This window comes from Eleutherodactylus coqui, chromosome 1, assembly GCF_035609145.1.
Source record: "Eleutherodactylus coqui strain aEleCoq1 chromosome 1, aEleCoq1.hap1, whole genome shotgun sequence".
Classification (NCBI taxonomy): Eukaryota; Metazoa; Chordata; class Amphibia; order Anura; family Eleutherodactylidae; genus Eleutherodactylus; species Eleutherodactylus coqui.
Genome location: NC_089837.1, coordinates 148,819,075 through 148,846,852, shown reverse-complemented (window position 1 = coordinate 148,846,852; position 27,778 = coordinate 148,819,075). Strand labels below are relative to the sequence as shown.

The following is a 27,778-nucleotide window of genomic DNA, read 5'->3' as shown; positions in this document are numbered from 1 at the left end:
CGTCACACAAACTTCCCGGCCGCAAGACAGGCGGGGCTTTCCTATCTAATTCTGCAGGGGCCGGGGAGAGAAACCCCGTGCATTTCAGAGACCTATAACCTACTCTCTGTTTGCTGCAATATCTTTCCGCGATACCGAAAGAGTGTGGTGAAAAAAAGTCCCATTTCCCCCAAAGAAATGAATCTCCTTGGACGAATCATACGAGAAAACAGTTTTTAATACCAGCTACTGAGAATAGAGCTGCATCAAGCTACGCTGCGTGGTAAAGAATACGCTAGAGACTTTCTACCACAGTGGCGGTATTCGTGCGCCGTTCAGAAATGTAGTGCCGGCTGTATAAATGGCGGGCGCCTCCTCAGCTAGTCCTTTTCAGTTGAGCTCTGAAGCGTGGTGCGGATCATGTCTGGCGGCTCTGCGGATTATTCTAGGTAATGCATTGCTCACTGCCCTCACTGCACCGATGTGCTGTAGTTACCCGGGTACGTGCCGGGGTGCGGCAGGCCAGCTGCAGGGTATGCGGGCCGGCCGCTCATGGCTGTCCGCACTAATGGCGCTTAGAGACGTGTATTATGGCGTTTAGTGAGCACTTGTATAGGGGCTGTGGCCGGCGGTTAGCGCACATCGGTAGCCCGCTTTCGGCCTTGGTTACCGCCCGAGCTAAGTACGAAGGAGAGTTCTGCAGGCCGAGGAGGGAGGTGGGCTGGAGCGGACAGCGCCGCAGGGTGGGCGGGAGCGGGACTGCAGTTGGCACAACACAGCGGCGAGGAGAGGGCGCCGGTACGTGGGTCGTGTTACTCCAGCTGGCGGGCGGTGATCTCTACACACGTGTCGTGCAGGGGCCGCCGGTGACATCTTCCGGGGCTGACCTGCACTAGATGGGACTGACTTCCTTGTGTATGCCGGGGCTGTTGGTGACCCCATGGAGGTGTCTAAGCAGGTCTACCTGTCGACCCATGTAAGCTCTAGGAGCGGTGCTGTACGGTCACATGAGTCTCCGGTATCTGTGTGCTGCTGTGATACACTGTTGCGGCAGGGGGTGGGTGAGCACGTGGGGCTGGTAGTAGTAGCAGTGGTGAGCTGGCAAGTCCCTGTTCTGTACGCTGCAGACTGCTTTAGGCTCCTATTACATAAAGCAAGTCCTGGGAAACTCACTGAGCCATATGGCTAACTGAACAGGCAAAAACAAGGGTATCTTAAGGACTCTGCCTCCTAGTAATGGCCTGCATGCTGAAAGTAGGTGACCTGCTGTGTCGGAGGATGTAAGTGTTGTACTTGCCGTCCCCCTCATTCCCCTGGTGTCTGCTGGAAGCTGCTGCTGAGTAGTCCTCCATTATAAAACCATACTTGGCAGCATCTTCCAGCACTGATGGGGGAGGAAAGTATGACTGACTGAGGTGGGTTGCCTACTTCTAGTCCACTTGGCTTATAAGGCCAAAGAGTAGGAAGATTCCAATCGACTTTTTTTTTTAAAGGGTTTTCCAACCTCTTTAACCCCTTAACGCTCCATGACTTACAGATGCATCATGGAGACTTGTATGCAGGGCATCGGGAGCCGATCCTGCACCATACAGCTGCCTGCAGGGATTGATTAGCACCTCTGCTGATCAGCTGTTAACCCTTTACATCTTTCAATCAATTCTGATGGCATTTAAATACCCTGATAAATGGTTGGGTTACCATGGCAGCCAGGGGCCTTCTGAAAGCCCCCAGTGCTGCTATCATAGATTACCTATCAAGGCATGGCTCCAAAGATTGTGGTATAATGTAATACTATGGTAGATCATACCACAAGAGCAATTAAATCAAATTCTTATCCCCAATGGGGACCAAAAAGTAAACAGTTAAAAAAAAAAACCCTTCTGACATACCTAAAAATTATATATAAAAATGTGATTATGTACAATTTAAAAAACATACTCTTAATATATGCAGTTTTTTTTTTTTTGTGTAAAATACTTGAAAATCCATATAAAGGCATACACAGTGAATGCATTGGTAAACGCACCAGTAAAACAGTGTATGTTGTGCATTAAATACAGATGTTCCAATGGACTCTCTGGGGGTCTCATATTGTAGTCACTGGAATGTAGTGATGCTTATTAGGAATCTTGTTTCTTACTTTAATTCTTTACTATCAATCCCATGCTGCACCAGCACACCACATGGGCAGCTAGAGCCTGTACCATTTCTGCTGCAGGGAAAGCGGGAGGATGAGCTGACTTCTATAGCTGGTATCAGCAGTAAAGCCACACACTAGCCTTTAGCGGGTGGTATCACACGAGGGCTGGGTTCACACGATTTCCAGCAGAATTCTCATGGATTGGCCGCACCAAAAATCCGTGAGAATTCCACTTGAAAACCACAGCTGTGGGTCTTGAAGCGACAAGCGCCACCTGCATTTCCGCTGCAGCCAGCTCTCCCCATAGAGATTAGAGACTGCTGCAGAAAAAAAGAAACTACATGCTGTCTCTAATATGTGCTGCATGGCCGTATCGGGACGGCTTCACCAGTGTGGATGAGATTTTTGCAAAATCTCGTCTACTTTGTTGGCTAATCCCAGGATTAGGAGCCACGTGTGAAATGTCCATTTGGAAATTCCGCAGCAAATCGTCCTGTGTGAACCCAGCCGAACAGGTTCTAATTGCAGAAGCTGCACTCACCATCCACGCAGGCAGTGAAAGGCATGTGTTTTTCCATTGTGGTTACAAATTGCAGATTTCACGAGTGGAAGGAAAACTGCAGCTTGCTCCACTTGCTGCAGACAGCCTCCTTTTGAAGTCAATGGAAGCGTCTGACCCGCAGCCCCTACGCAATTAACATTGCATTTGGGCTGCCGCCACCCATGGCATCGCTTAGCGATGGGGTCGCAGGATATACAAGGGGCAAAATCGTGCTGCAATCACGGCCTCAGAGCCACCGTGGTCATGCACAATACAGTAGTTGGGAGTTTGAGTCACCATGACTTAAGTAAATCTGAGCAGGTCCGAATTGAGATCACATGACCACCTGAGGACAGCAGCCAGGGTTTGTAATGGAAAGGAATAACTAACCAAGGTCAAGGCTGACTTGTATATACCTGGGAAATGGTCACATCATGAATGTGTTTCATTGGAGTGGCCCTTTAGGAATAATTTGACAACTGGGTGTTGCACCCTGTTCAAAGGGGTGTGTCCTAGCAGTTTAATACTGCCAACACTGAATAAGCAAAGAGCTTGTTGGTACACCCCCCCCCCCCCCCCCCCCCCCCCCCCCCAATTTCTAGGAGGAATCATGAATAGTACAATGCAAAGTTTGAAGACGGGGTGCTCCAGAACAGTTATAGGGCATAGAAGTATGAACTTTCCTCCTCTCCTGACACGTCTGCTAGGAATCTTTACAGGGGTTTTCCTTTGACCTAAAACTGCTTCTACTGCCTTGCCTGATTGCTGCTGGCCAGGTCATGTGACTGCTGCAGCCAATCACTTGCCTTAGGAAGTCACAGTAGTGAGGCAATCTTAAAGGGGTTGTCCCGCGGCAGCAAGTGAGGGGGGGACGCCAGGAGGAGGTAAGTGTGTAACTTCTGTATGGCTCATATTTAATGCACGATGTATATTACAAAGTGCATTAATATGGCCATACAGAAGTGTATAACCCCACTTGCTGCTGCAGGACAACCCCTTTAAGTCATGGGCAAACTTGAGCATAAAACTATAAACTACATAAAGCTGGCATACCAAAGTAAAATTAAAACTGCAAAAGACTTCACTGCTGCTCAAGTGCCAAAATGTGTTGTGAAAACATCAGCAGTTGACTTCGAACTGGATTTATTCAAGCTGCATGGAAGCTTTTGAGAGTCTCATGGCACTCTTAGGCTGCCTGCACTAGGACGGATCGGATCCCACAGTGGAATCTGTACCTGTTTGCAGGCTTTTAATCTGTTCTGCACATGTGCTGTACAGATTATGACGCAGATATCGCAACCTTTCTGCAATGGTTGTGGAAGGGCTGTGGGTCGGACTGCTTCCATGTACTTCAAACTCTCCTGGACAAGTGAAATGATGGTAACCATCTTTCGGGACTGACCTGAAATGGAGAGAACTCTTTTTCTGATCACTTGTTTAAAATGTAGCTGGATAGGTGCTAACTAGAGGCGCTGGCTCAGTATCTAGGTCTAATTCACTCACATGTCACTTTTTCCCCCTCCCCCGCTCTAGAGACCATGGAGGCCCCGAAGGAATGGACCCCGATGGTGTCATTGAGGTTGGTATACAACTTGTTTGGCTTCATTATCAGTGGTAAGTGACGAATGATAAATGAATCTTGTTGTCTTCCTGCAGAGCAACTGGAATGAAATTGTTGACAATTTTGATGACATGAACCTAAAAGAATCTCTTCTGAGAGGAATCTATGCTTATGGTTTTGAAAAACCTTCGGCCATTCAGCAAAGAGCAATTATCCCCTGCATTAAAGGTTTGTACACCCGCTGCGCATGCCGCTTGTAAATGTTAGATGGTTCCAAATTCCCTGTATGATCCTAGACAAGTGAAATGATGGTAACCATCTTTCGGGACTGACCTGAAATGGAGAGAACTTTTTTTCTGATCACTTGTTTAAAATTTGTCTTGGGTTACACAAGCAGGTGATATTTGGGAACATTAAATGTCTCCCTACTCTTTTTAGGGTATGATGTGATTGCTCAAGCTCAGTCAGGTACTGGCAAGACAGCCACATTTGCCATTTCCATCCTGCAGCAGCTGGAGATTGAGCTCAAGGAGACCCAAGCTCTAGTATTGGCTCCCACAAGAGAACTGGCTCAACAGGTATTGACAGGGTAGCTTGCAACTGTGTGCTGCACAACTTTCAGATTCCACAACTGTGAGTGCAGATGGCTTCACCAGCCTCATTGTCCATAAATGCCTCACCACTTAAAAACTCAAGCCATTAGATTAGGCTAGTATTCTTCTAATATGGCTTACCATATTGTGCTAATGCTCTACAAGACTTGCTATGCAGTTGTGTAATATGGAAACTGCAGTGTGCAAAAAAATGTTATGATGGACTCTTCATCTCATGGTGCTCTGCATGTCACTTGTGAAATGCTTGTTCTGCTGTCACACTTGGTGATCAGAGGCTTAACTTTAGCCCTCCTGGTTTAGAGCTTTGTGGATATACTAGAACTTCAGAACTGAGACATCCATATGGTTTTCTTCAAACTTTTGGCTTTTGAATCAGTAAGGAGCTGCCTTGGTCAGGGATGCCCTTCTCAGAGTGTGCAAAAGAAATGAATGTATGTGGCTATAGCATACAACCCACCCGAAAGGTGCTAGAGTTTGGTATGTAAAACATCATCTTGCCACTGCTTTTAGTCTCATGAGACGGTAAAAGGGATAGCAGGTAGTGTGGTGTAAGATTTGGCCATACTCCGTTGAAGGCTGTCTAAGCATTGAGAGATTCTTCACCATATGCATGCTACTGAACCATGTAGGTCTTAATAGGGATGGGGAGATATTCAGCTGCTGCGTACCTCTGCTATAGGATTATCTCCAAATAAAGGATTGGATGTGGACAGTAAACATGCAGCGCCTCCTTCGGTGCACCCGTATATATGGAGCGTCTGATGATGCTAATCTGTGTATAGCTGCCTTCAGGGCTTTAGCAGACCAAACCCAATATATTTCAAGTGCTTTGAGCATTGGGTCAAATATTGAGTTATTTCCCATAGAAATGATTTTTCTCCCTCCCCTTATTTTAAGGGAGCCTAGAACTGCTCAGCAGTACCATAAGGTTTCCAAGGATGTGGAGTCCTTACACAGACTTGTTGTGTTGGAACCTCCACTTCTGGCCCTTATCTGACATCGGTCACATAGTGTTTGGACTCTGTGCCAATCGTGTTAGAGGAGGGTTTAAAGTTCTGCTCCACTTAACTAAGCCGGCCCTCTGCTGTCTCTGCTTGGCTCATTTAAACACAACGATCGCTCAAAAAATGTCGCTCAAGCAACTTTTGAGCAATAATCGTTGTCATTTGCAGCGCAAGATTGCTCAAGATATGCAATCACCTTGCACTGCCTGCAGAGGCTGCAGAAGACAAGCGGGGTGTCCCCGCTTGTCTTCTGCATCCAGCTGTTCCATGCTCCGAGCGCCCGGCTGTTATATAGCTCGGCGCTTGACAGGAAGGATGCAGAAGACAAGCAGGGTCTCCCCGCGTTTTGTTTGCATCCAGATGTTTTCTGCACAGAGTGCCTGGCTGTTATACAGCCGAGTGCTCTGTGCTGGGTATGGAGAACATAGCTGGACCGCTCTGTTCTTCATACTCAGCCTGTCATCAGGGAGCAGGATACAGCTGAAACAATAGTATCAGCTGTATCCTGCTGTGAATCCCTGATAAGGCTCATCATTCTTTCAGCACGCTGAAAGAGAACGATGAGCGGCGGCTTAACGAAAACTGCATGTGTGTGCAGTTACACACGATTTATTGCTCAATAGATGGCTTTTGAGCAATTATTGTCTAAATGGGTTTTTAGAGTGGCGTAGCCAGCCCCCTCCAATAACTTGTGCATGGGGTTCATGCCATGTGACTGGTCACTAGACCAAGAGTCAAGTTCTGACACTGCAGGTCTGGGAGAGGATTTTGCTTCAGTGGACAACTTTTGTGGGTATGGTCAGTTAGCTGCATAATCTGTTTTACATCAACCATGTTTAAGTAGTTCTGGGCATAGAGCATGCTTCAATTAATGCATGTAGTTTTTGGATGCACTAAATGGATCTACTGCAGAAAACTACCGCAGCTACAACAACTTGTATGAACATGCTTAGTAGAGCAGGAGATTGCTAATGAAGCTGTTTATCACAACATCTATGCTACACCTGCATGGTTATGTCCAGAGGCACCACTTCAAGGCATTCTCTAATGCCTTCAAAATATTGCCTTATGTTTGAAAGAGTGGTGTGAATGGGCAGCTGGAGGGAGGGGGGGTAATGGCTTCCAGGGGATGTTGCTGGACACTGGCTGTAGGTTTTTTTCATGCAGTGGGACTTGCTAGGGAAACTTATCCTAGGTCTTGAACCCTGCAATCTTCAGTGCTTCTATTGAAATAAATGGAGGGGCAGCACAGATGCCTGTAGATGGAGGGTAGTTATCTTGGCACGACCCCTTTTAAAGTAGTTACAGCTTCAGAGGCCTCTGAGTGATTCTGGTTAGGGTGTTGTCCTTGATTTAACTTTGTCCCCTTGGGTTTATCAAATATTAGGCTGGTAGATTAGTCTTAACTTTGCTTAAGCTGTCAGTCTGAGCACAATGGGTAAAACTACTCCACTATCCAACATCGCTTTATTCTCCCTACAGTAACACTGCACTAACTGTAAAGGCCATCCTATTGAGACATTACATGTAATTGCTCTAGAACAAGGTTATCACATGTTGGTTTTCATGTAACTTGTAATTGCCCAAACTCTTGTCTATAGATGTTTTGTACATTTATTCTGAAATTGACTAATTTAATCCTTTCTTAGATTCAAAAGGTAATTTTGGCCCTGGGTGACTACATGGGTGCAACATGCCATGCTTGCATTGGAGGCACAAATGTTCGCAATGAAATGCAGAAACTGCAGGCAGAAGCGCCTCATATTGTTGTAGGAACTCCTGGCCGTGTATTCGATATGCTGAATAGACGCTACCTGTGTAAGTAGTCTAGAACTTCTGTCTGCCTTACATTATCTTCTATGTGGCTGTGGTGGTTGTCGTTGTGAAGTAGAAAACTTCAGTGTCCTATTCTTTACTTCCAGCTCCAAAATGGATAAAAATGTTTGTGTTGGATGAAGCTGATGAGATGTTGAGCCGTGGTTTTAAGGATCAAATTTATGAGATCTTTCAAAAGTTGAGCACAAACATTCAGGTAATTACAGCAAAGATTTTACAGCTTTCTGTTGTGCTGGTATATAGGTTTATGCAGCTTATCTTTATGGGTTGGGCCACTTCAGTGAAGTAATAGCAATTTATAACCACATGATACAACTAAGTTATTGCCGGACAAATCACCCAAAGGGGTAACTCCCATGATCTATTTTTTTTTTTTAAGAAAACTTACACAGTTCATTACTAGAATGTGTATATGAAGGGCTCAATTTTCAGACAATCAGGTCATAGGCTCAAGAACTACTAGAGCATCAATTTCCATAGTCTCGCTGTTACAGTAAAGAATCCCCTTCTATGTTAGTGTAGGAACCTTCTTCCCTCAAGACTTAGAGGATGCCCTTTGTTGGTCAGACCTGGATATAAACAGAGATCCCTGTATTGTCCCCTGATATATTTATACATGGTTATTAATTATCTTTTTTTTTTGGTCAGGGCCAAAATTTGATCATTCATATACCGGTTTGCCACCCCTTGTATTTCTTGACCCAATGGGTCTGAACAGACTTTTATATACATTCTAGTAACTAAGTGTGCAGTGTCTTATTAAACAGATGGTTAGGTGTTACCCTTTTAGTGACTTGTCCTGGAATGACCCAAGTATGTCAAAATATTTCCTTTTTGTTTTAGGTTGTGTTACTTTCTGCCACCATGCCCACTGATGTGTTGGAAGTGACCAAAAAGTTCATGAGGGATCCAATTCGCATCCTTGTTAAAAAGGAGGAATTGACTTTGGAGGGTATTAAGCAGTTCTACATTAATGTTGAACGAGAGGTAAGCTCTCTAGTGGTGAGTTTTTATCAAGGTTTAGAAATCCCAAGATGGATCTTACATTTTTTTTTTTTCCCCTTTTCTCAAAGGAGTGGAAGTTGGATACCCTGTGTGATCTGTATGAGACTTTAACTATTACACAAGCTGTTATCTTTCTGAATACCAGAAGAAAGGTTGACTGGCTTACTGAGAAAATGCATGCAAGAGACTTTACAGTATCTGCTTTGGTAAGTAGTAAGAAGACACTAGCAGGATAAGTTACAACATGGCAGTGTGTTGCTCTGTTGTCGTTCCCCCTGCTGAAATTAACTTGTTTCCTACTATCCCTGACTGTTCACTGTGGCTGGCAGGGACGCTTGGTCTCATACAGATGTAAAATGGTGACTTTTTGACTTGTAGGCTAATTCCTCATTTCCTTGACAGCATGGAGATATGGACCAGAAGGAACGAGATGTCATTATGAGGGAGTTCAGATCTGGATCTAGTCGTGTGTTGATTACTACTGATTTACTGGTAAGCGGTGGCAATTGTACCCAAAGACTCTTTTTCTTCTGCAACGGTTACTTGTACCTAGCATGAAGTTCTTTGGAATAGTAAGAGTCACATTCCACAGTGGACTGCACTGTTGCAGTTCACCACTATACTGTGGCTGACAAACTACACCTGCAATAACCTACAATATATCAGATGTTTGTTCAAAAGTTACAAACTGTTTCATGCTGCCAAAACTTTCTAATATTGGTCCTTAATTTATAGGCACGTGGCATAGATGTGCAGCAAGTCTCCCTAGTTATCAACTATGACCTTCCAACCAACCGTGAAAACTACATTCACAGGTCTGTATAAAAGACTGGTAGCTTTGCAGTAGCTGTATGGTTTGCTGTGTAGCAGTTAAACTGGTTGATCCATTGCATTAATGCAGTTTGTATAGCTGTGAAATACAGCAAGGTCTATGCCAAAGCATTAAATACCTTCAGGTATAACTTTTCTTTTACCCTGAAGGAAGCATTCATTACGCAGGATAAGTTACAGTATAGCTGTTAAGTGCTGTTCTGTCGTTCCCCCTGCAAATAATAAATTGCTTCCTACTATCCCTGTTTGTCTTGGCTCTTACGGCAGACAGGGACGCTTGGTCTCAAACAGAATTATATTAAAAAATGCCATTTCACTAAATTGTCAGGCAAAATTTTTATGAAGCTTTTATGTTTAAATAGTTGAGGAGCAGAATACAGCTGCTCCAGAACACTGCTGAGTGACCTGTGGAAGTGATGTGGTTTCTCGAATGGAGAAATTACACATCCGGTCGTGATCGGAGGGTGGCCAGTGGAGCATGGACTAATGCTTGTAAAGGTAATACACTTTTATATCAGTATTCTGTTGTATAATGCAACAGTTGGCAATTCTAAAGTTCTTGGTATTAATGCCTTGGCCTTTGCTGTCAGTATATGCCTGATCTACAGGGTTTCTTTGTGTTTTTGAAAGCTTGTAATAAAGCATATCTAGTGTTCTGTTGCTTAGGTCTCATTCACATCAGTGTTTTTAGCGTAGACTAGGCGAGTGAAAAGATTGCAGCTATACTGCGCTAAATGGTGTGAACAGGCGATTTCCAGCTATTAAGTCTCACTTAAATAGTGAAATTGCCCATTCACACGACTGGGAGGTGTTATCCAGCTTACATAGGTGTCTTTGGAAACTCCTGCACAGATCGCTCCAAAGATGGGTCAGGTCTAGAGATGAGTGAGTATACTTGTTAAGGCACATTACTCGAGCGAGTAGTGCCTTAGCTGAGTATCTCCCCACTCGTCTCTAAAGCTTCAGGGGCCGGTGACAGGTGAGTTGAGGGGGGAGAGATCTCCCCGACGGCCCCCCAATTTTTAGAGACTAGTGGGGAGATACTCAACGAAGGCACTACTCGCTCGAGTAATGTGCCTTAGCGAGTATACTCGCTCATCTCTAGTCAGGTCCTATCTTTTCTTGCAACATGGACCTTAGATGCCTGCATTGCAGTCACATGGTCTTTCTAAAATTCCTCCACGTGAATGTTTCTGTAGGACACCATTGGCTTTATTAGACACAATCTTTTCACTTGCCTATACTACTCTAAAACTGCTTGTGTGAATGAAGCCTTAAAATTTCTTTAGGTTCAAAATGGAATCTTTGCAAAGTTTTATAAACCTGCATATCCTCTAATTCCCTGCAGAATTGGTATATGGTAGCCATTCAAATGAATGGATGTGCTGGAAGCTTCTTGACATGGCATGTGGTCAGATGACGGACAATACTGGTTTTTTGGGGGGGGAGGGGGGGGGGGGATTCTCACAGCTGCCACAAACTGCTGCATATGCCCTTCTCGGTGTACATGCAGTGAGCTCTTGTAGCTGCTGGAGCATCTAAGACTCTGATTAAATACTGACTAGGCATTTTTGTTTTCCTCTGTAGAAGAAACTGCTCTAAGCAGCATAACTGAAGCTAAAATTGTTTGCCAATGTAACAAGCTTAGTGTTCAAAAGGTGGGCATTCCTATCACAAAACCTTTCTACTGAGGGTTAAAATACTAGACTGCTTCTGAGATCTCGTTAGGCATTAACCCCTCTGACCACCAAGGAAGAGGGGCGCTACCCCAGACCATGTCAGTTCTCATTTGTCTTAAAGGGGTTGTCCCGCGGCAGCAAGTGGGTCTGTACACTTCTGTATGGCCATATTAATGCACTTTGTAATATACATTGTGCATTAATTATGAGCCATACAGAAGTTATAAAAAGTTTTTTACTTACCTGCTCCGTTGCTGGCGTCCTCGTCTCCATGGTGCCGACTAATTTTCGCCCTCCGATGGCCAAATTAGCCGCGCTTGCGCAGTCCGGGTCTTCTCCTGTTCTCTATGGGGCTCCGTGTAGCTCCGCCCCGTCACGTGCCGATTCCAGCCAATCAGGAGGCTGGAATCGGCAATGGACCGCACAGAAGAGCTGCGGTCCACGGAGGAAGAGGATTCCGGCGGCCATCTTCACAGGTAAGTATAGAAGTCACCGGAGCGCGGGGATTAAGGTAAGCGCTCCGGTAAGCTTTCTGTACGTCCCTGCATCGGGGTTGTCTCGCGCCGAACGGGGGGGGGGGGGGTTGGAAAAAAAAACCCGTTTCGGCGCGGGACAACCCCTTTAAGGGTATTCTGATTTCAGCAAACAGTACATTGGAAACTAAGTGTAAATTGATAAATGGTCTTTGTATGAAGATCCCTGCTTGCATGACAGCCACTAGTCCAGCAGTCTTGTTGCTGGAAGCTTTCAGCACTTGCACGATTCTGCAGGGAAAGGTATGTAATGCTCCGGCACAAGTGTGCACAAGTAAGGCCTCATGTCCATGGGGAAAATCGGGCTCCATGGAGAATCCGTAGCGGGTCCCTCCTGCCCTGCGGGCTGAAAATAAGAATCTCACCTCTCTGCACGCTCCAGATCTTTCCTTCTTCACGGCCTGATCTTCTCTCCGTCACGGCGTTTGTGCTCGGCACGTCGGCTGCATGTTGCGCACATGCGCCAGGCCGAAGAAAGAAGGTCCGTCCGCAAAGGGAAGACCCGTACTGTCGAGTAGGTGAGTTTAATTCAGGCGAGGGTCTCCTGCAGATCCGAACGGCTTCCATAGGCTTCAATAGAAGGCTGCAGGAGACCCTCACGAAAATGGAGCATGTCCAGATTTTTCCTGCACGTGGGACCCGCTCCTGCAGGGAAAAATGACATCCGCAGGTATTTAACTGTGGGTGTCTAATGCATCCCTATGGGGCACGGATCCACGTGCAGGAAAAACGCTGCAGATTTAAATTGTTAGTTTGCCCGTGGACATGAGGCCTAAGGGACTGCAGTTTCTGTATGAGTAGAGCACTCTTCTCACATCCATGTGCTATATTAAGATGGGTATTGCAATGAGCAGCTAAATTTGGAGCACTAGTGCTTAAAATGAATTAACCTATGGGTGGTTGGATTCAGTGTCACAAATTGTGAAATGGACCGGTCTGCTCTACTAAACTGAAATGCATTGTCTGAGAAATGACTAATTCTGGGGCACTTATTTAGAGGAGTGGCACAACTGTTCCTCCTGGAAATGTATGAGTCTGCAAAAGGTAATGGTGACCCTGTTGTAAAATGTCAGTACAAGGTGACTCTAATTGGAATCTATAGGGACATCCTCTTAAGGGGAATGGTAAGTCATTGTCAATTCATACCTTTCAGGAGGATGAAGAGGGACAGCACAACCTTTTGCTGAACTGACCCTTCACCAGATTACCTATCACTTTGGACATCTCTGTAGACTGCAGTTATTTTCCATACAATGCAGCCAGCAGTTCACTAATGACTTTAAAGGGGTTTTCTGCATATAGTATGAAATGCTGAAATCTAGGAGGTACTGCTATCTGCTGCAGTGTTTACATGTATCACTTCTGCAGTAAGAACGCTGTTGGCTGCAACTCCCAGCATACATAGCCCTTGTCTACCGACCAGCACTGTAGCTCCACCCAAATGTCCTGCAACTTACTGGCACCATCCTCCCCCCTCAGTACCAGAGAGCCTGTTGAATACAGCAAATGGGACCTTCTGACACTGAACTGCACATGAGCCATACAGTGCAGAGCTTCCAGTCCTCCCATCATGCACTGCTTAGACTGTTGTAAGCATTTGCCGCTTCTCCTGTGCATAGCTTCCAAGATATTAAGTGGAGATGTATTTCAGGCGGAGGGTCATGTGACATGGAAAATTAAGTCTGTTTACTGTACCTGGTCTAGCTATTACAAAACAACTTGTGGTGGTTGTAAATTAGGTTTTAACATGTTCTGTGCGCAGAATAAAGACTTGCCTTTACAGGTTTTTGATTCCTTTAAGGGGAAGGTACAAGGGCTATGTGCATGGCTAGTTACAAGAGGATTACTGTAATGAGCTGTGCACCTCTGATCAGTGCCTGACGGCTCAACTTTTGGAAGAGGAAAGTCTCCCATCTTACTGCTCGCAGAGATGGCACACAAACTGATATAAAGCTGCATAATACAACTAAACTGTATTTGTAAGACACTTGTAACCTTTGCATTTAACGTCTTTGTTTCTCCTCAGGATTGGCCGTGGAGGTCGGTTTGGTAGAAAAGGGGTGGCCATAAACTTTGTTACAGAGGAGGATAAGAGGATTCTTCGTGATATTGAGACTTTCTACAATACTACAGTGGAAGAGATGCCAATGAATGTGGCTGATCTTATTTGATCCCTGGGATGAGATTTTTTTGAATGCCGTACTCGCTGTTGCTGAATTGGCGAATCACGACGCGCATTGTGCTTTTCTTTGGAAAATATATTGAATCTTGTCTCAATGCTCATGACGGATCAGAAATTCAGATTTTTTTGATAAGCAAAGCGACCTAGTCGCCTTCTCTGGGGGAGTGAAGCTGCGGGCTTTATCCTCTTTCCAGAGTTTAGACTGTTGGGGTGGGTTGTAAAGCAATGGGGTCTTTACATTTTTGTGTTCGACATTTATTTAGCAGTTCTAGAGAAGTGGTTGTGTTTGATGTTCTTTATCATTTAATAATTTACTTATGGACTAAAAAATATAAGTGCTGTATAAAATCAGCCAATTATGTTAAATTAGCATATGCACCTTTATTGTACATTACAGATGTAGAGTTTAATAAATTAAAAAGCCTATAATTTTTGTGTTTAAATGTATTTATTCAATTAAGTGCATTTGTGCTAGACCCTGAAACCCCAACAATCTATTGTGTTTAGCTTAATTTGTAAAGTTGCCACATTGCACATGAATATAAATGTTTAATAAATAGTATATTTACTCTGTATCTGGTTTAACGTTATTAAATTCAGCAGTATTTGCTTAAATTGCTGATTGCTTGTGTAGAAAATTGGTATTGGCGCCTCATATCGTTTAAATGGTTTAAATGAAGGTGAATATAGGGTTTTAAATGAAGGTGAATATAGGGTTAACTCACCTGGTGCCCAGGGGAACTCTTGATCCTGAGAGCCCACTGGCACTTAATATCCACGAATGCTTGTTAAACCACCCTGGGTTCCGGATCACTGGACTCGTCTGTGGGATGCAGCCCTCCCCTGGGATGTAGTACAATGTAGAAGGCAGAAAAAGCAAAAAATCCCTGCGCTCACGGACTCCAAGGGATGAAACCGGGACTCAATGGTCCGTATTACATTCACTTTATTACAATGCAATGCGTTTATCGGCAACATTTACTAAAGTGAATGTAATACGGACCATTGAGTCCTGGTTTCATCCCTTGGAGTCCGTGAGCGTGGGGATTTTTTGCTTTTTCTGCCTGCTACCCTGATTTGCTTGTGTGATATTAGTATAATTTGTAGTTGCCAATCTTAACTGGTATTCAAGGGGCAAAAATACTAAACCTATGTAGTGACTTACTAATCTAGAGGTGTCACTTTTTTTTTTTTTTTTTTTTTGCGATGCCAGAAATTTAATACAGGTTTCTCTGGCACATGCATTAAGAATGGTCTATCTGATCTTAAAGGGAACATGTTGCCTTCCTCCAGCAGTGTTCTCCCAAACAAGTCTATGGGAAATTGTACACAGCAATCGAAAGTTAATTTCCATGCTGCATGTGATCTTTGGCAGGTGACTGTGCTGGACCCCAGACCATGGATGAGGATAAAAGTACATTGCCCAAGTCCCTGTCACCTCCCCAAATGGTACCATAAGGCTGTATCCTCATGGGCTTCAAAATCTTGCTACAAAACATCGCTCATGAGAAAGAAACCATGGGCTTCACATTGTAATGAGATTTTGTAGCCCGTGTGGCTACAGCCTAGGTTTTTTAATGGTGCTGAAGGGAGGCCACAACTTTCCCTTATGTGTGGTTCTACATGCTACAATATGTGCAAGATGACCAGCTCCAATCAGTGCATGTCTTAACCCCTTGTGGCGGGTTTCCTACCACCCTGTCGTGCCCACCAGGGCAGGTTTTTTAAAATGGTCTAATTGAATTTCAACTAATTTTGCAGTTGCGTCTCAAGAGCCATAGCTTTTCATTTTTCCATTGACATGGCCATATAAGAGCTTGCTTTTTGTGGGACAAGTCGTGACTTTTTAAACAGGGGGGAGGGAAAAAAGGGGCCATGTCATTAAGGGGTTAAATAATGTATTAACTTCCTTCTCTGGGTCATTACGACGCATGGATACCACATGTGTGATTTATATTTTTGATTTTTTTTTTTTTACAAAGTAAAGGGGACAAGTGTTTTTTTTTATTTTTTTTTTGTCCCTTTAGGGGACTTCCACAGGGACCCATCAGGACCCCTGATCACATTCCGGGGGTCCGATGGTGACAGCCCTTTACATGCTGCGGTGACAGCCCTTTACATGCTGCGGTGACAGCCCTTTACATGCTGCGGTGACAGCCCTTTACATGCTGCGGTGACAGCCCTTTACATGCTGCGGTGACAGCCCTTTACATGCTGCGGTGACAGCCCTTTACATGCAAAGAGTTAACACAGCAGAGATCGGAGGTTTTCTCTGATCTCTGCTGTAAGAGCTAGTACCTAGCTATCCTCTGACAGCTAACAACCAGCTCTCCCTGCCACAGAGACCATCGGCTTGCTTCTGACATGCCGATGGTCTCTATGGCAACCTGTAAACAAACCAGTGCAGGAGATTGCCGGCATATCGGCAATATCTTCTGCTGGTTTTTCAAAGCCCTTGCTTTGTTCTCTGTGGGTCTGTGCAGGCTGAGCACACTGTCACAGCTTGTGGCATTGTGCTCCAGCTCCCATAGTGATACATGGCCTGGAGCGTGCCACTCAAGGGTTAATGACATGGCCTATTTTGGGCTTAAGGATGCAACAATTTTTGGCGGATTTTCTTAGTTTATCAAAAGTTATAACTTTTTATTTTTCCGTTGACGCGGCCGTATGAGGGCTTGTTTTTTTGCGTGGCGAACTGTAGTTTTTATCAGTGCCACTTTTGGGTACATAGACTATATTGTAAAACTTTTTTTTCTATTCTAAATTGCTGCATTCAAAGTCCTGTAACTTATTTTTCGATGTACGGAGCTCTGAGGGCTTATTTTTTGCGAGACGAGCTGTAGTTTTTACTGGTACCATTTTGGGGTACATACGGCTTTTTTGATCACTTATTGTGTTTTTAGTGAGGCAAAATGCTAAAAATTAGCATTTTGCCTCAGTTTTTTAGCGGGTTTTTTTTGCATTTTTTTCCCTTGCAGTCAAAAGCATGTGCATCTTATTGTAAGCGCCGTTACGGACGCGACAATACCAAATATGTGGGGTTTTATTTTTGTACTTTTATGCTAATCTGAGCATAAAACGTTTGTTTTTACTTTTTTTTTAATTCATTTTTTTAAGCTTTGTTTTTTTACACTGTCCCTCTGAGGGACTTTAACCACTACCCTGATGATTGCTGTCATGAGGCATGGCAGAGCTACTGCTCTGCCATGCCTTATTGCTTATACAGCAATCATAGGCAATACAGGACACCAGTGTCTGGCATCCTGTTACCATGGTGACAGGCCGGGCTCTTGCGATATCGCGAGAGCCGGCCGGAGACAGAGGGAGTCCGTGGCAGGGAAAAAGTTCAGAGGGAGCGATCTACTTAGATCGTGGCAGGGAAGGGGTTAACAGCGGGATGCCGGCTGTGACTGACAGTCGGCTCCCGCTGCGGGATCACATATGATCCCGCGCTATCTCCAGGACGTAAGTTCACATCCTGTTGCGGGAAGTACCAGGCTGCCAGGACGTAAACTTATGCCCTGCAGTGGGAACGGGTTAAATATGTTAGTCTGATTCAATGTATAGGGGCCAAAATTCACTTAACTCCCTTAGGCCAGATTCATGCAGGCTGCAACTTAACCTGATGATTGTGCTTGAGCATGGGGTTGTTTTTTTGTTACTCGCCACTTGTGACATTGATCCTCAGGTGTTTCATGCAAATCTTCAGATAGGTAGTTTTTTTTCCTATTGATTTAAATGAGAAACATTGCAATTACCATGCACTGTCTTTAGAGGTCCCATTGAAAAAAATGGCTAAGGTGTTGAGAACAAACATAAAACATGCAGCTTTTTTTTTCCTTCAAGAAAATCAATGTCAATTCAAAAAGGGAATTCATATTGATGCGTTTCATAAACTACATTCACAGTGGGAATCATGAAAGTTGTGCATTAAGGGTGCATCTACAGAGTACAGACAGAATGTCACAATTTTTTAAAACTATGTAAGCACACTGATGCATTTAATTTGTATAGCGCCAACTTATTCTGCAGTGCTTGATTTCATGTGCATTGTACTTTTCACAGAATTTTTAATATTACTCTTATTTACATGTGTAAAACATATAGTTGGAGAGTATCTCCTTAAGTAGAGCACCTAGAGGGTGTGAGCACGTGTCTAAGGCCATCCATGCTTTTCTGGGAAATATGTAAAGGAAGATGGAACAATTCCTCTGCAGCACCACCCATTGGACTATTTGCCTTGCTGCAAATTTCGAGTCACAGCATTACAGAAGAATTTGGGAGTACAAATTTATGGTCAGGTTTGATACTCAAATGGATTGAACATCAGCCTGGGATTCTTGCATAAGTGGAAAATATGAAAGGTCTAAGGGGGGGGGGGGGCAAAAGGAATGTCCTCCAAATTATTTTTTGCTTTAAAATGCCATAAATTCAGAACTTGGCTTTTAGTAATATTGCCATCCACTAGGTGGTGCTGCATCTCATTCCATGTGCAGGTTGAAGGAAAGATAAGACACGATAAAACTGAGCTCAGTGGACTGATTTACAATCTACATCCCCACTGGCTGTCTTGTGCAAAATAGTCTCAAATATCTGCGTGTGAACATTTATTTAGATGTGATTGTTCTTAGTAATCTTGAAGAAATGATACCTTTTCAATGGCTAACAAATGCATTTTGGGACTATCTCATGCCCTTAGTCAGGCTAGTGAATACTAGTTTGGATGGCACACAATTATAACATACAAATGGGGAGGGGAGAACACATGCCTCTTGAACTAAATAAATGTTCACACATTTGGGACTTTTTTTTGCACTTAAAACAAACAGCGGAGACTTACATCGTAAATCAGTCCACTGAACACAGGACAGTTATGTGTCTTATCTCTCCTTTAACCTGCACATGGAAGGAGATGCAGCCCCACCTAGTGGATGGCAACATTTCAAGTCAAGTTCTGAATTTTTATGAAGTTCTTAAAGCAAAAGAAAAAAAATTATGATTTGGAGGACATCCCTCGACCTTCAGACCTTTCATATTTTCCACTTCTGCAAGAATCCCAGGCTGAGGTTCAATCCATTCTTGAGGGTATCAAACATGACCATAAATTTGTACTCACAAATTCTTCTGTGATGTTTCTACTTGTAATTGCCCTTCAGTATATTAACTCATCTGTTCCATGTCGTGTCCCTGACCACAAATGTTTTGCCACAGGTAGTTCAGGCTTTCCCTCTGTAATTAAGTGGTGATGAGATCTCATCCTGGCTCTTAGTTTTGTCCTGTTTCCCCTGATATAAAGCCCCTTAACAGGACATTTACTGCACAGGATCAGGTACACAACATTGGACATGGAATATGGGAATGTCCCCGGGCTCTTATAGTCCTGTGTTCTTCCTGTTTCCCTGATATAAAGCCCCCCCAACAGGACCTTTAGATAGATCAACAGAAATGTGTTCTCCTCCCCTCCATCTGTATGTTATGTGCCATCCTAACTAGTTTCATTCAATAGCCTGATGAAGGGGGCATTTTTGTTAGCCATTAAAAGGTATCTCATCTACACGATTACTTGGTTTCTCTCACTGAGATCAATCACCCAGAATCCATACACCTACAGCTGTTTTGGGGGGTTTGCCCCTTAGTGTGCAGTAGGTTTCTGGCTTGGCTAGTGAAAAGCCTATGACTTGGGTCATGACAGGTATTCTCTCTTTAGTGTGTGTGTAGACTTAGAAGGGCCACACAAACACAGGCATTTGCCTACCTTGCCTAAGTCCCCTCTAGGGATGAGCGAACTTACTTGTTTAGGGCGTTTTTGCACTCGAGCACCGCTTTTTCCGAGTAACTGACTACTCGGACGAAAAGATCCGGGGGTTAGCAGTGCTCGCGCGTGGTGGCGGCAACATCGGAGGCGCGTCCCACACGGCTTGACGCCTCGTGACTGTGTGGAGACCCGGCGAAACCAGCTCCAGCGGCCCTCCCGAGGAGAGGGTAGCAGATTGAGGGGTCCAACAGCCGAGCGGATGTCATCACCGGCGGTGGCCTCACATTAAGCGCCGGTCTGGAACGCACTGTCACTTTCCTGAGCTGCGGAGACCCATCGGGCGCAGCAGTATAGACCACAGAGCCGCACGAACGCCATCTTGTAAAGCTGCCTTCCGCACTAAGTGAAGCCACGGATTAAAGTTCTCGGACTTCTCTACTAGAGAGCACCTGAACCGGACAATCACCACAATTAAGTCAGGTGGCCACTTCAAGGCAGGGAGTAAAGGGAGCGGCTCTAATAATATCAGCCATAGAACCCACTGTTAGTGAGAAGAACAACCAAAAGCCCGCCCCCCCCCCCAGAAGTTTAGAGGACCAAGTCAATCTCCATAGCTCCCCTGGACCCAGGTCTCACCCCAACAAGGTCCTGAGCAGTCGGGGCATAAGAATGTAAACCCTGTCTCGCATACACACGGGGATTCGAGACTCTCCCAAGGCTGACAAGCAGGTGATTGCCTTCCCACACATTGTGTGCACGTGGTTAATTTACTAGTGGGATAAGACTTTGAGTTAAACAAGTCATGATCAGCAGTACCTTGCTGCTGGTTCCACAACTCTACCAGTGCTAAAGATTTGCAAAGGTGCACAGTCTGAGCACCCACCCCTAATTGACCAGCCTTCCCACATAGGGAAAAGCTCATACATAGCCTCTGGATTAACCATGGTCTTTCCATGAGCTGTGCTCTGCCTCCGTCTCAGTTATCAGAACAGAAACGCCATACAACATCGCTCTAGACCAGTGTTTCCCAACTCCGGTCCTCAAGGCACCCCAACAGGTCATGTTTTCAGGATATCCTATAGTAAGAACACCTGTGGCAATGTCTGAGGCATTCACAAGAATTACATCACCTGTGCAATATTGAGGAAATCCTGAAAACATGACCTGTTGGGGTGCCTTGAGGACCGGAGTTGGGAAAACACTGCTCTAGACAAATATATCGTTCTAATATGTCCACAAGAATCAGCAGACAGAACAAAGTACAACCTCCGACCACTCAGAGTACTCTACCAGAACTTTTCTCGGGCAACCAGTTTGCCCCACTTTCACAAATGGATCCCCCATCACAACCTTGACACAGGAGAACCCTCCTCCAATGGCCAGATCACCAACCCACCTGTTTCACCTCAAAACACTGACCTCTCCGCATCAGAAACTATGCTTCTTAACCATATCAAGAAACTGTTCAGAGATGAACTTCAAACCGCAGTGCGCAATATTTCCAAACAGATTAACGATCTAGGCCGACATACCAACGATCTTGAACAAAAAACTGATGAAATCATTAATGCTCTAGACCACAAGTGAACAAAATAGGATGATTACGCCGCAAGGGTAGAAGCCCTCGAGTTAAAGTGCGACGATCTCGAGAATTGGAGCAGAAGAGCTAATATTCGTAGCCGAGGCCCTATCACCAACCTGAAGGGAGCCGCTATTAACCTCTTCTCTGCACTGTTACATCAGGTGGCACACGACTCCTTTTGCATAGATAGAATACATTGTACCCTCTCAAAACCAGCTAACTCTGATCTCCCGAGGGACACAATTTTAAAACTGCATTACTCTGAGATGCGGGATCAACTTTTGCTGGCTGCCCGTAACCCGGACTCACTGCCGGGAGTCCCCTCCTCTGTTTAAATATTTCCCGACATTGCTCCCTCTACCCTGGCCAAACGACGATTTCTAAGACCTATCCCCTTAGCACTGCAATGAGCAAACATGAGGTACCGCTGGAATTTTCCATTCGCTCTTCTTGTCCGCATCAACCAAAGATCGTTTTCCATCAGGTCACTGGAGGAGGGAAAGTGCATGCTGGAGGAAGAACGAATCCCCTTTGAAGTTGAGAGTGGCAGGTGTCCTAGACCACAGTGGCCAGCACGTTCCTGGACAACGGTGGAAAACCCCCGCCATGGGGCGGCCTCAGCAGATCATCGAGATCTGACCGCCTAAGACCGGCAACGTATTTTCTGACTCTTTTCGTTCACGGTTTTTCTGTTAGTTCAGGAATATGAGCTCCCAAAGCTTGTTTCCATAATAGCCTGAGACAGTTCCTTTTTTTGCCCCAGATACTCCTCTTCTTTACTTTTCAATGGTTTTTGTCTTAAGGACAGAGTAGTTACTGAGACCAATGTACCGAGCTCTGGTAAAAACTCGCGTATAGGCACTTTATTAAGTAACACGAGGCGCTCCACGACTCAGCCCTTACTGACCTCTACACTAGGCTCGCACATAACGATACTTGCTTAGCTGAGGTCGTAGAGCCCACGACAGACCCACAGGTAACCTCTGCCACATTTGATGGAAGTTGGTGCGCTCAGTGCCGTCCTGGGCTCTACATAGACCTCAAGTAGTTAAATACATAACATCACAATTCTGGTGGTCCCTAAAATGTATAGTTTTAGTTAGTTGATTTACCCAAGTCGCTATGTTCAACCGTTTCTGTTATTATATGCTAAATTCACGCTCTGGGACGGGGTGGCGAAACTTGATGCCCACTCCCTTCCAGACTCCGAGTGCACCCCCTCTATAGGTATGGGGAACACTCAGTTTGAGATTTGTTAGGTCTTGGAACCCAACGCTGTTCGATACTATGAAAGTTATTTTACTTTTCTGTTTGTTCTATGTATGTATAAATATGTTTCCACAGGACATCTGCAGTACATTAAGTACGTCGGAGGTCCTCACGCTCCATGGCACCACCTTAGTGTTAGTCAGCTCCCTCCCCCCTACTCACAATGGCCACTATAATTTCACACAACAATAAAGGATTTAACTCCCCACTCAAAAGAAAAGCATTTGCTCAATACCTCAAAATTAAGCTCGACATCATCTGCCTTCAGGAGACTCACTTTTCCTCCTCCTCCGCTCCTAGATATTTTCACTCCCAATACTCTCGCATATACTCATCAGTAGCAGCCAAAGAACACCAAGGAGTTTCTATTCTTTTACATAACTCACTTCCCCTCACAACCGACAATGTGGAAATAGACCCCTCAGGTAGATTTATTATTTTACAAGGTTCTTTCTCCCTCCTTGGATCACTCATCCCATGGCTCCGATAAAATTACCTCAACTCAAAGGGCCTCGATTATTGCTACGCTGAAAGAACTAGCGTTGGCAGACAGCTGGAGGGAGGTCCACGCACAAGCAGGGGATATGCCTTTTTCTGAGCTCCCCATAAATCCTATTCACGTATCGATTAGGTGCTGGTTTCTACGCATCTACTCCCCACTCTTGCACAGATAAGACACATACCATGTGTCTGGTCGGACCACGCCATAGTCTTAACACAATTCGTGGGCCACTTCAATCAGCCTGTTTCTAGGAACTGGAGACTTAATGAGTCGTTATTGAAAGATCCCGTATCCTTTGCCCAGATTTCGGAGCAGCTAGCTTTATTTGTAGCAACAAACGAAAACGAAGACGCCCAACCTGCCTGGCTGGCCCACAAAGCCTTTATGAGAGTCCAAATCACCCGTATAGCCTCCGTCAAAAAGAGGAAAAAGACTCAGGCTCTACTGGCCCTGGGGAGGAGTCTGACCCTGCTAGAAATAGCCAAACAACAATGCCCTAATATAGCTCTGATTAAAAACATTAAAGACACAAAAATACAGATCAATCTTCTTTACGCAACTGAAACAGAAAAGCCCCTTCAAAGGACCCAGTCTATATACTTCAAACTAGCAAATAAACCCGACAAACTACTGCCTGCCCAACTTAGAACAAAGGAAAAGATCAACTCTGTGCACTCTATCAGAGCAGAAAACGGGGCCTGCACCTCGAACCCAGATAAAATAGCCCACACCTTTTATGACTTCTATAACAATCTATATAAGTACAAACCTGAAAAATCCCCCTCTGCACCCCAGGACTTTCTGAAGGATATTACTCTCCCAAAACTCATGGAGAACCAAAATGATCTCCTCAGCCAACACATCACAGAGGAAGAAATAGAAGTAGAAGAGACCATTAAGCTTCTAAAAATGGGCAAAGCCCCAGGCCAAGGCGGACTGATGGCCCTTTATTATAAAAAAAAAAAAAAATTCATTGCAACCCTCTCCTGCCCTTTAACCGTTTCTATAACGACATTCTATCAGGGAAGACTGTCCGTGAAGAGTTCCTGAAGGCCCATATAACAGTGATCCCTAAATTAAACAAAGACCACACCTCACCTAAAAATTACAGACCAATCTCGCTTCTAAACCTAGACTACAAAATCCTGACCAGTATCTTAGCTAATCGTTTAAACGCCCTCCTTTCCTCACTGATCCACAAGGACCAAGTTGGCTTTATCCCCTCGCGACAGGCCGCAGACAACATTAGGAAAGTCCTTAACATTATACACATCTCAAACTCACACAAAACCCCGTTACTAACCGTGGCCCTAGATATTGAAAAGGCCTTTGACAGCCTCTCCTGGAACTACCTTTTCGCAGTTTTAGAGAAGGCAGGTATCCAGGGGAGCTTCGTCACAGCATTATGCTTGCTTTACTTAATCCCCTCAGCAGAACTAAAACTTCCTTGCTCTTCAGTCAACAAAATACTTGTACAAAGGGAAACGCTGCAAGGCTGCACCCTTTCACCATCCCTTTTCGCATTGGCAATGGAGTCCCTTGCTCAGGCTATTAGAAAAAAAAATGAATATATCAGGCGTTGCGGTAAGGGATCAAGAACACAAAGTTAGTCTCTTTGCGGACGATATCCTCGTCACGTTGACCAGACCCCTCACCTCTCTTCCCAACCTAATGGCAACCCTAGATTTGTGGAAGTCTCCGGTTTAGTAGTGAACATGGACAAAACAGAAGCCCTATTTCATAATATCCCTCCACACTCCCAGAAACTCATAGAATTAAACTTTGCCTTCAAAGCCTGCCCACAATACATCACCTACCTGGGCATTAAGCTTACCCCCACCCTAGAGGCACTATATAAGTGGAACTACCTCTCTTTATTCGCTTCTCTAAAGGCGGAAATGAAGAAGTGGAACCAGCCTCCCCTCTCATGGATAGGCCGCATTAACTCGGTTAAGATGACACTTCTGCCCCGACTTCTATATCTATTTAGATGCCTCTCTATAGCTGTTCCCACCAAGGATTTACAAGAGATGCAGAAATTTATCTTCCAATTTATTTGGGGAAATAAGAGAACTAGAATCAAACAAAAAGTTATGCACTATCACAGAGTCGTCGGAGGTCTGTTAATTCCTAATCTGAGAAAATACTATCTAGCGACCCAACTGTCGCAAAGTCCCCCGTTATTCGCAGGCACAAGGAGACCCCTTTGGGTAGATTTGGAGGCCGATCTTCTACCGTCGACAGACCTTGGAGCAGTTTTTTGGGACAGAAACTTAAAACTCACAAATACCCACCATTTATCCTCGTTAACTCACCATCTGTTTCTGATCTGGAGGAGAAATAGATTTAAATATGCCATGTCGTCGCCTGTTTCCTCGCTGCTTCCCATTATCCCTAACCAGGCGTTTCCCTTAAGTGTACAGGAAGAGGGTTTTCAATGGTGGCGAACCAGACACATTACTCTCCTCCACCATTTTTCCCACAGGGCACACTCCTCACTCCACAACAGTTGATCGATAGGTACACAGTCCCAAATCGCCTTTAGCTCGAAGTGAAGCAAATCTATAGTTTTCTGCACTCCTTGCTAGGCAACATGGATGCCACTGTCGTCCCCACGGCCTTTGAAGGTTCATGTATCTGGTCCCCACTCCAGTCGGGCAGGATTTCCTCACTTTACGCCACCATGAACAAGCCCCCATCGGGAGCCAAACTACCACTTATGCACCGCTGGGAGTCAGACCTCAATATCTCCCTCTCATTACCACGGTGGCAGCACTGTTGTACATTCATCTCTAAAGGTAGCCACCAAGTAACACTTGCTGAATCCTCGCTAAAAATTCTGCATAGGTCCTATCTAGTCCGCCAAACGGTTCATAAATACTACCCATCTATATCTCCGAACTGCTTTAGAGGTTGCAATAGCTTGGGCACGATGGCACACATTTGGTGGACATGCCCGTTGGTTAAATCGCTCTGGAGCCGGGTGACTAGAACTATCTCTAGCAATCTGGGCAAAACATTCTCCCTCTCAGCCTTCCGCTTACCTCCTGGCTGACAAGCCCCTGGGCTTCAATAATCAATAACATAAACTTTCACAGCACATTTGCATGGCGACCAGAATCTATATTGCCTCGCAGTGGCGATCACCCATTCTTTCTCTAGACCCAGTCACAGCAAGAGTGTCGAGAATGATGTTATACGAAAAACTGTCAGCCATGAGGGAAGATGGTATGGATCTGTTCCTCAAGACTTGGAAACCCTGGGCGGACCTCCTAGATATACCAGGCATAAATAGTCTTCTCAGTTTATGAGACTTGGGATTGGGACTGACTGTCATCTGCCCTTGCTACCTTGGAGAGGGAGGGCAACGGTTTTGAATACTTAGTGAACTGACAGAGTTGAGAGGGACATTGCCAGGGAAGAAGGGCATGGAGATTGAGAGGAGGGAGAAAAGAGGAAGGAGCGACAAGGGATTCACATAACATGTAGTGCTCGTGGGAGGAGGAGGGAAGAGGAGAGGAAATAGGGAGTTCTTCACACCAGGTGGCCAACTCAGTACTAATTGACAACTTGTTTGGACTCTGTTTATAAGCCTTTGTAATCTCTTTTTCTGTTGTTTGTTTTTCCTTTTTTTTCTTTTCCAACTGATATCAAGACACCCCCTGTGCGGGGAACACATTTTAGCTTTACTTATGTTAAACTGCAAATTCTCAATAAACTATTTTGAGACAAAAGCTAAGTAAGGAGACTTATAAGGCAGTGCTCCTCTGGGAAATTTATTGAAGGTCACTTTGAATTGAAGGAATGCTGTCATCCAATAGATGGCGCTGTAGAGGTATTGTTCCATCTTTCTGATTTGCATAAATCTGTGAAAACCATCATTCTATTCCTCAAGACTCCCTGATGTGCACAATAGACTAGAAAGATGCTTACGTTCACATTCCCATCTATGGTATTTGTGGTTTGTCGTCAAAATAGCGAGATCAGTCTTGCTTTTCCAATTTCAGTGTCTTTTAGTATGTCGTCAGCTCCCAGAGTATTCACCAAAGTGGTGAAAGATGGTGGTTTTCCTGAGAGAACAGGAGATAAATATCTTTCCATACCTCGATTACTTTCTTTTAGTGGCAAAGTCGGAGGTGAAAGACCACTTGTTGGTGACTCTGGTTTTATATCAAAATCGGAGATGGATTATAAACTTCCAAAAATAATTTATGACTTGAGGAATTCTGACTTGAGTCTTACTAAATTCAAGCACAATACATCCTTGCAAAGGACCAAAAGTTGAAAATCTCTTTATTTCAGAGAAAGAGGAGCACTACAATAAGACTGGGGATGAGTGCTAGGTGACTCTTAGGGTGACATCACATCATGATGTTTTCTTGGCAGGGTGGCTTGCCATTTCCATCCCAAGTCACCTTTTTCACAAGCTCTTCACAACAGCACTTCTAGTGCTCTCCGTTTTTAGTTTTAACCAATACTACAAACAATTTAGAAAGATGCTGCTATCTTCTGGTGTAGTAATTTAAAAAAAAAATTGTGGTAGTTTTGGGGGAGGGGATTATTTAATCTCAGTGTATCTGTCCCTACAGAAGACAGAGAAATTCTCCATTTAATACGGTCATGAAGGGCTTATGAAAAGCTAACTAATGGAAAGAATGAATCTTTTTTTGTGCTCCAATAGTGAAAAATAGGCAATTCTTGAATAGAATTGCCCAAAAGTAGGAAAAGCTGCAGTTTACCTACCTCCCACCATCACAGCGAAAGA

The 27,778-nt window shown here is 44.6% G+C and overlaps 1 protein-coding gene and 4 non-coding genes across 6 annotated transcripts; all 5 read left to right on the top strand.

The window, feature by feature from the left end:
• The first annotated feature begins 305 nt into the window (after window positions 1-305).
• On the top strand, window positions 306-14,480 carry EIF4A2 (eukaryotic translation initiation factor 4A2). Of its 2 annotated transcripts, XR_010792657.1 has the most exons (12): window positions 306-428; window positions 4,194-4,239; window positions 4,317-4,449; window positions 4,660-4,799; window positions 7,489-7,657; window positions 7,762-7,871; window positions 8,519-8,662; window positions 8,749-8,886; window positions 9,083-9,172; window positions 9,416-9,495; window positions 9,874-10,009; window positions 13,750-13,885. XR_010792657.1 is itself a non-coding variant. In XM_066601612.1 (11 exons), the coding sequence occupies exons 1-11, from the start codon at window positions 400-402 to the stop codon at window positions 13,892-13,894; spliced, it is 1,224 nt and encodes a 407-aa protein (XP_066457709.1). In that variant the 5' UTR covers window positions 306-399; the 3' UTR covers window positions 13,895-14,480. The 2 variants fall into 2 exon arrangements, 1 of the variants encoding a protein (XP_066457709.1); XM_066601612.1 differs by lacking the exon at window positions 9,874-10,009 and having other exon boundaries at window positions 13,750-14,480.
• On the top strand, window positions 4,028-4,095 carry LOC136594767 (small nucleolar RNA SNORD2). The gene has a single exon (XR_010788610.1). It is a non-coding gene; the product is annotated as a small nucleolar RNA SNORD2 (small nucleolar RNA).
• LOC136594778 (small nucleolar RNA SNORD2) lies at window positions 4,520-4,587 on the top strand. The gene has a single exon (XR_010788611.1). It is a non-coding gene; the product is annotated as a small nucleolar RNA SNORD2 (small nucleolar RNA).
• Window positions 8,906-9,029, top strand: LOC136594228 (small nucleolar RNA SNORA63). The gene has a single exon (XR_010788515.1). It is a non-coding gene; the product is annotated as a small nucleolar RNA SNORA63 (small nucleolar RNA).
• On the top strand, window positions 9,674-9,802 carry LOC136594218 (small nucleolar RNA SNORA63). The gene has a single exon (XR_010788508.1). It is a non-coding gene; the product is annotated as a small nucleolar RNA SNORA63 (small nucleolar RNA).
• Window positions 14,481-27,778: the final 13,298 nt, after the last annotated feature.

Coding starts and splice junctions, on each gene's coding strand:
- EIF4A2 (XM_066601612.1), top strand. CDS start 400: ATGTCTGGCGGCTCTGCGGATTATTCTAG. Junction 4,450..4,659: donor AATTATCCCCTGCATTAAAG/GTTTGTACACCC, acceptor TACTCTTTTTAG/GGTATGATGTGATTGCTCAA. Junction 9,173..9,415: donor TGATTACTACTGATTTACTG/GTAAGCGGTGGC, acceptor CTTAATTTATAG/GCACGTGGCATAGATGTGCA.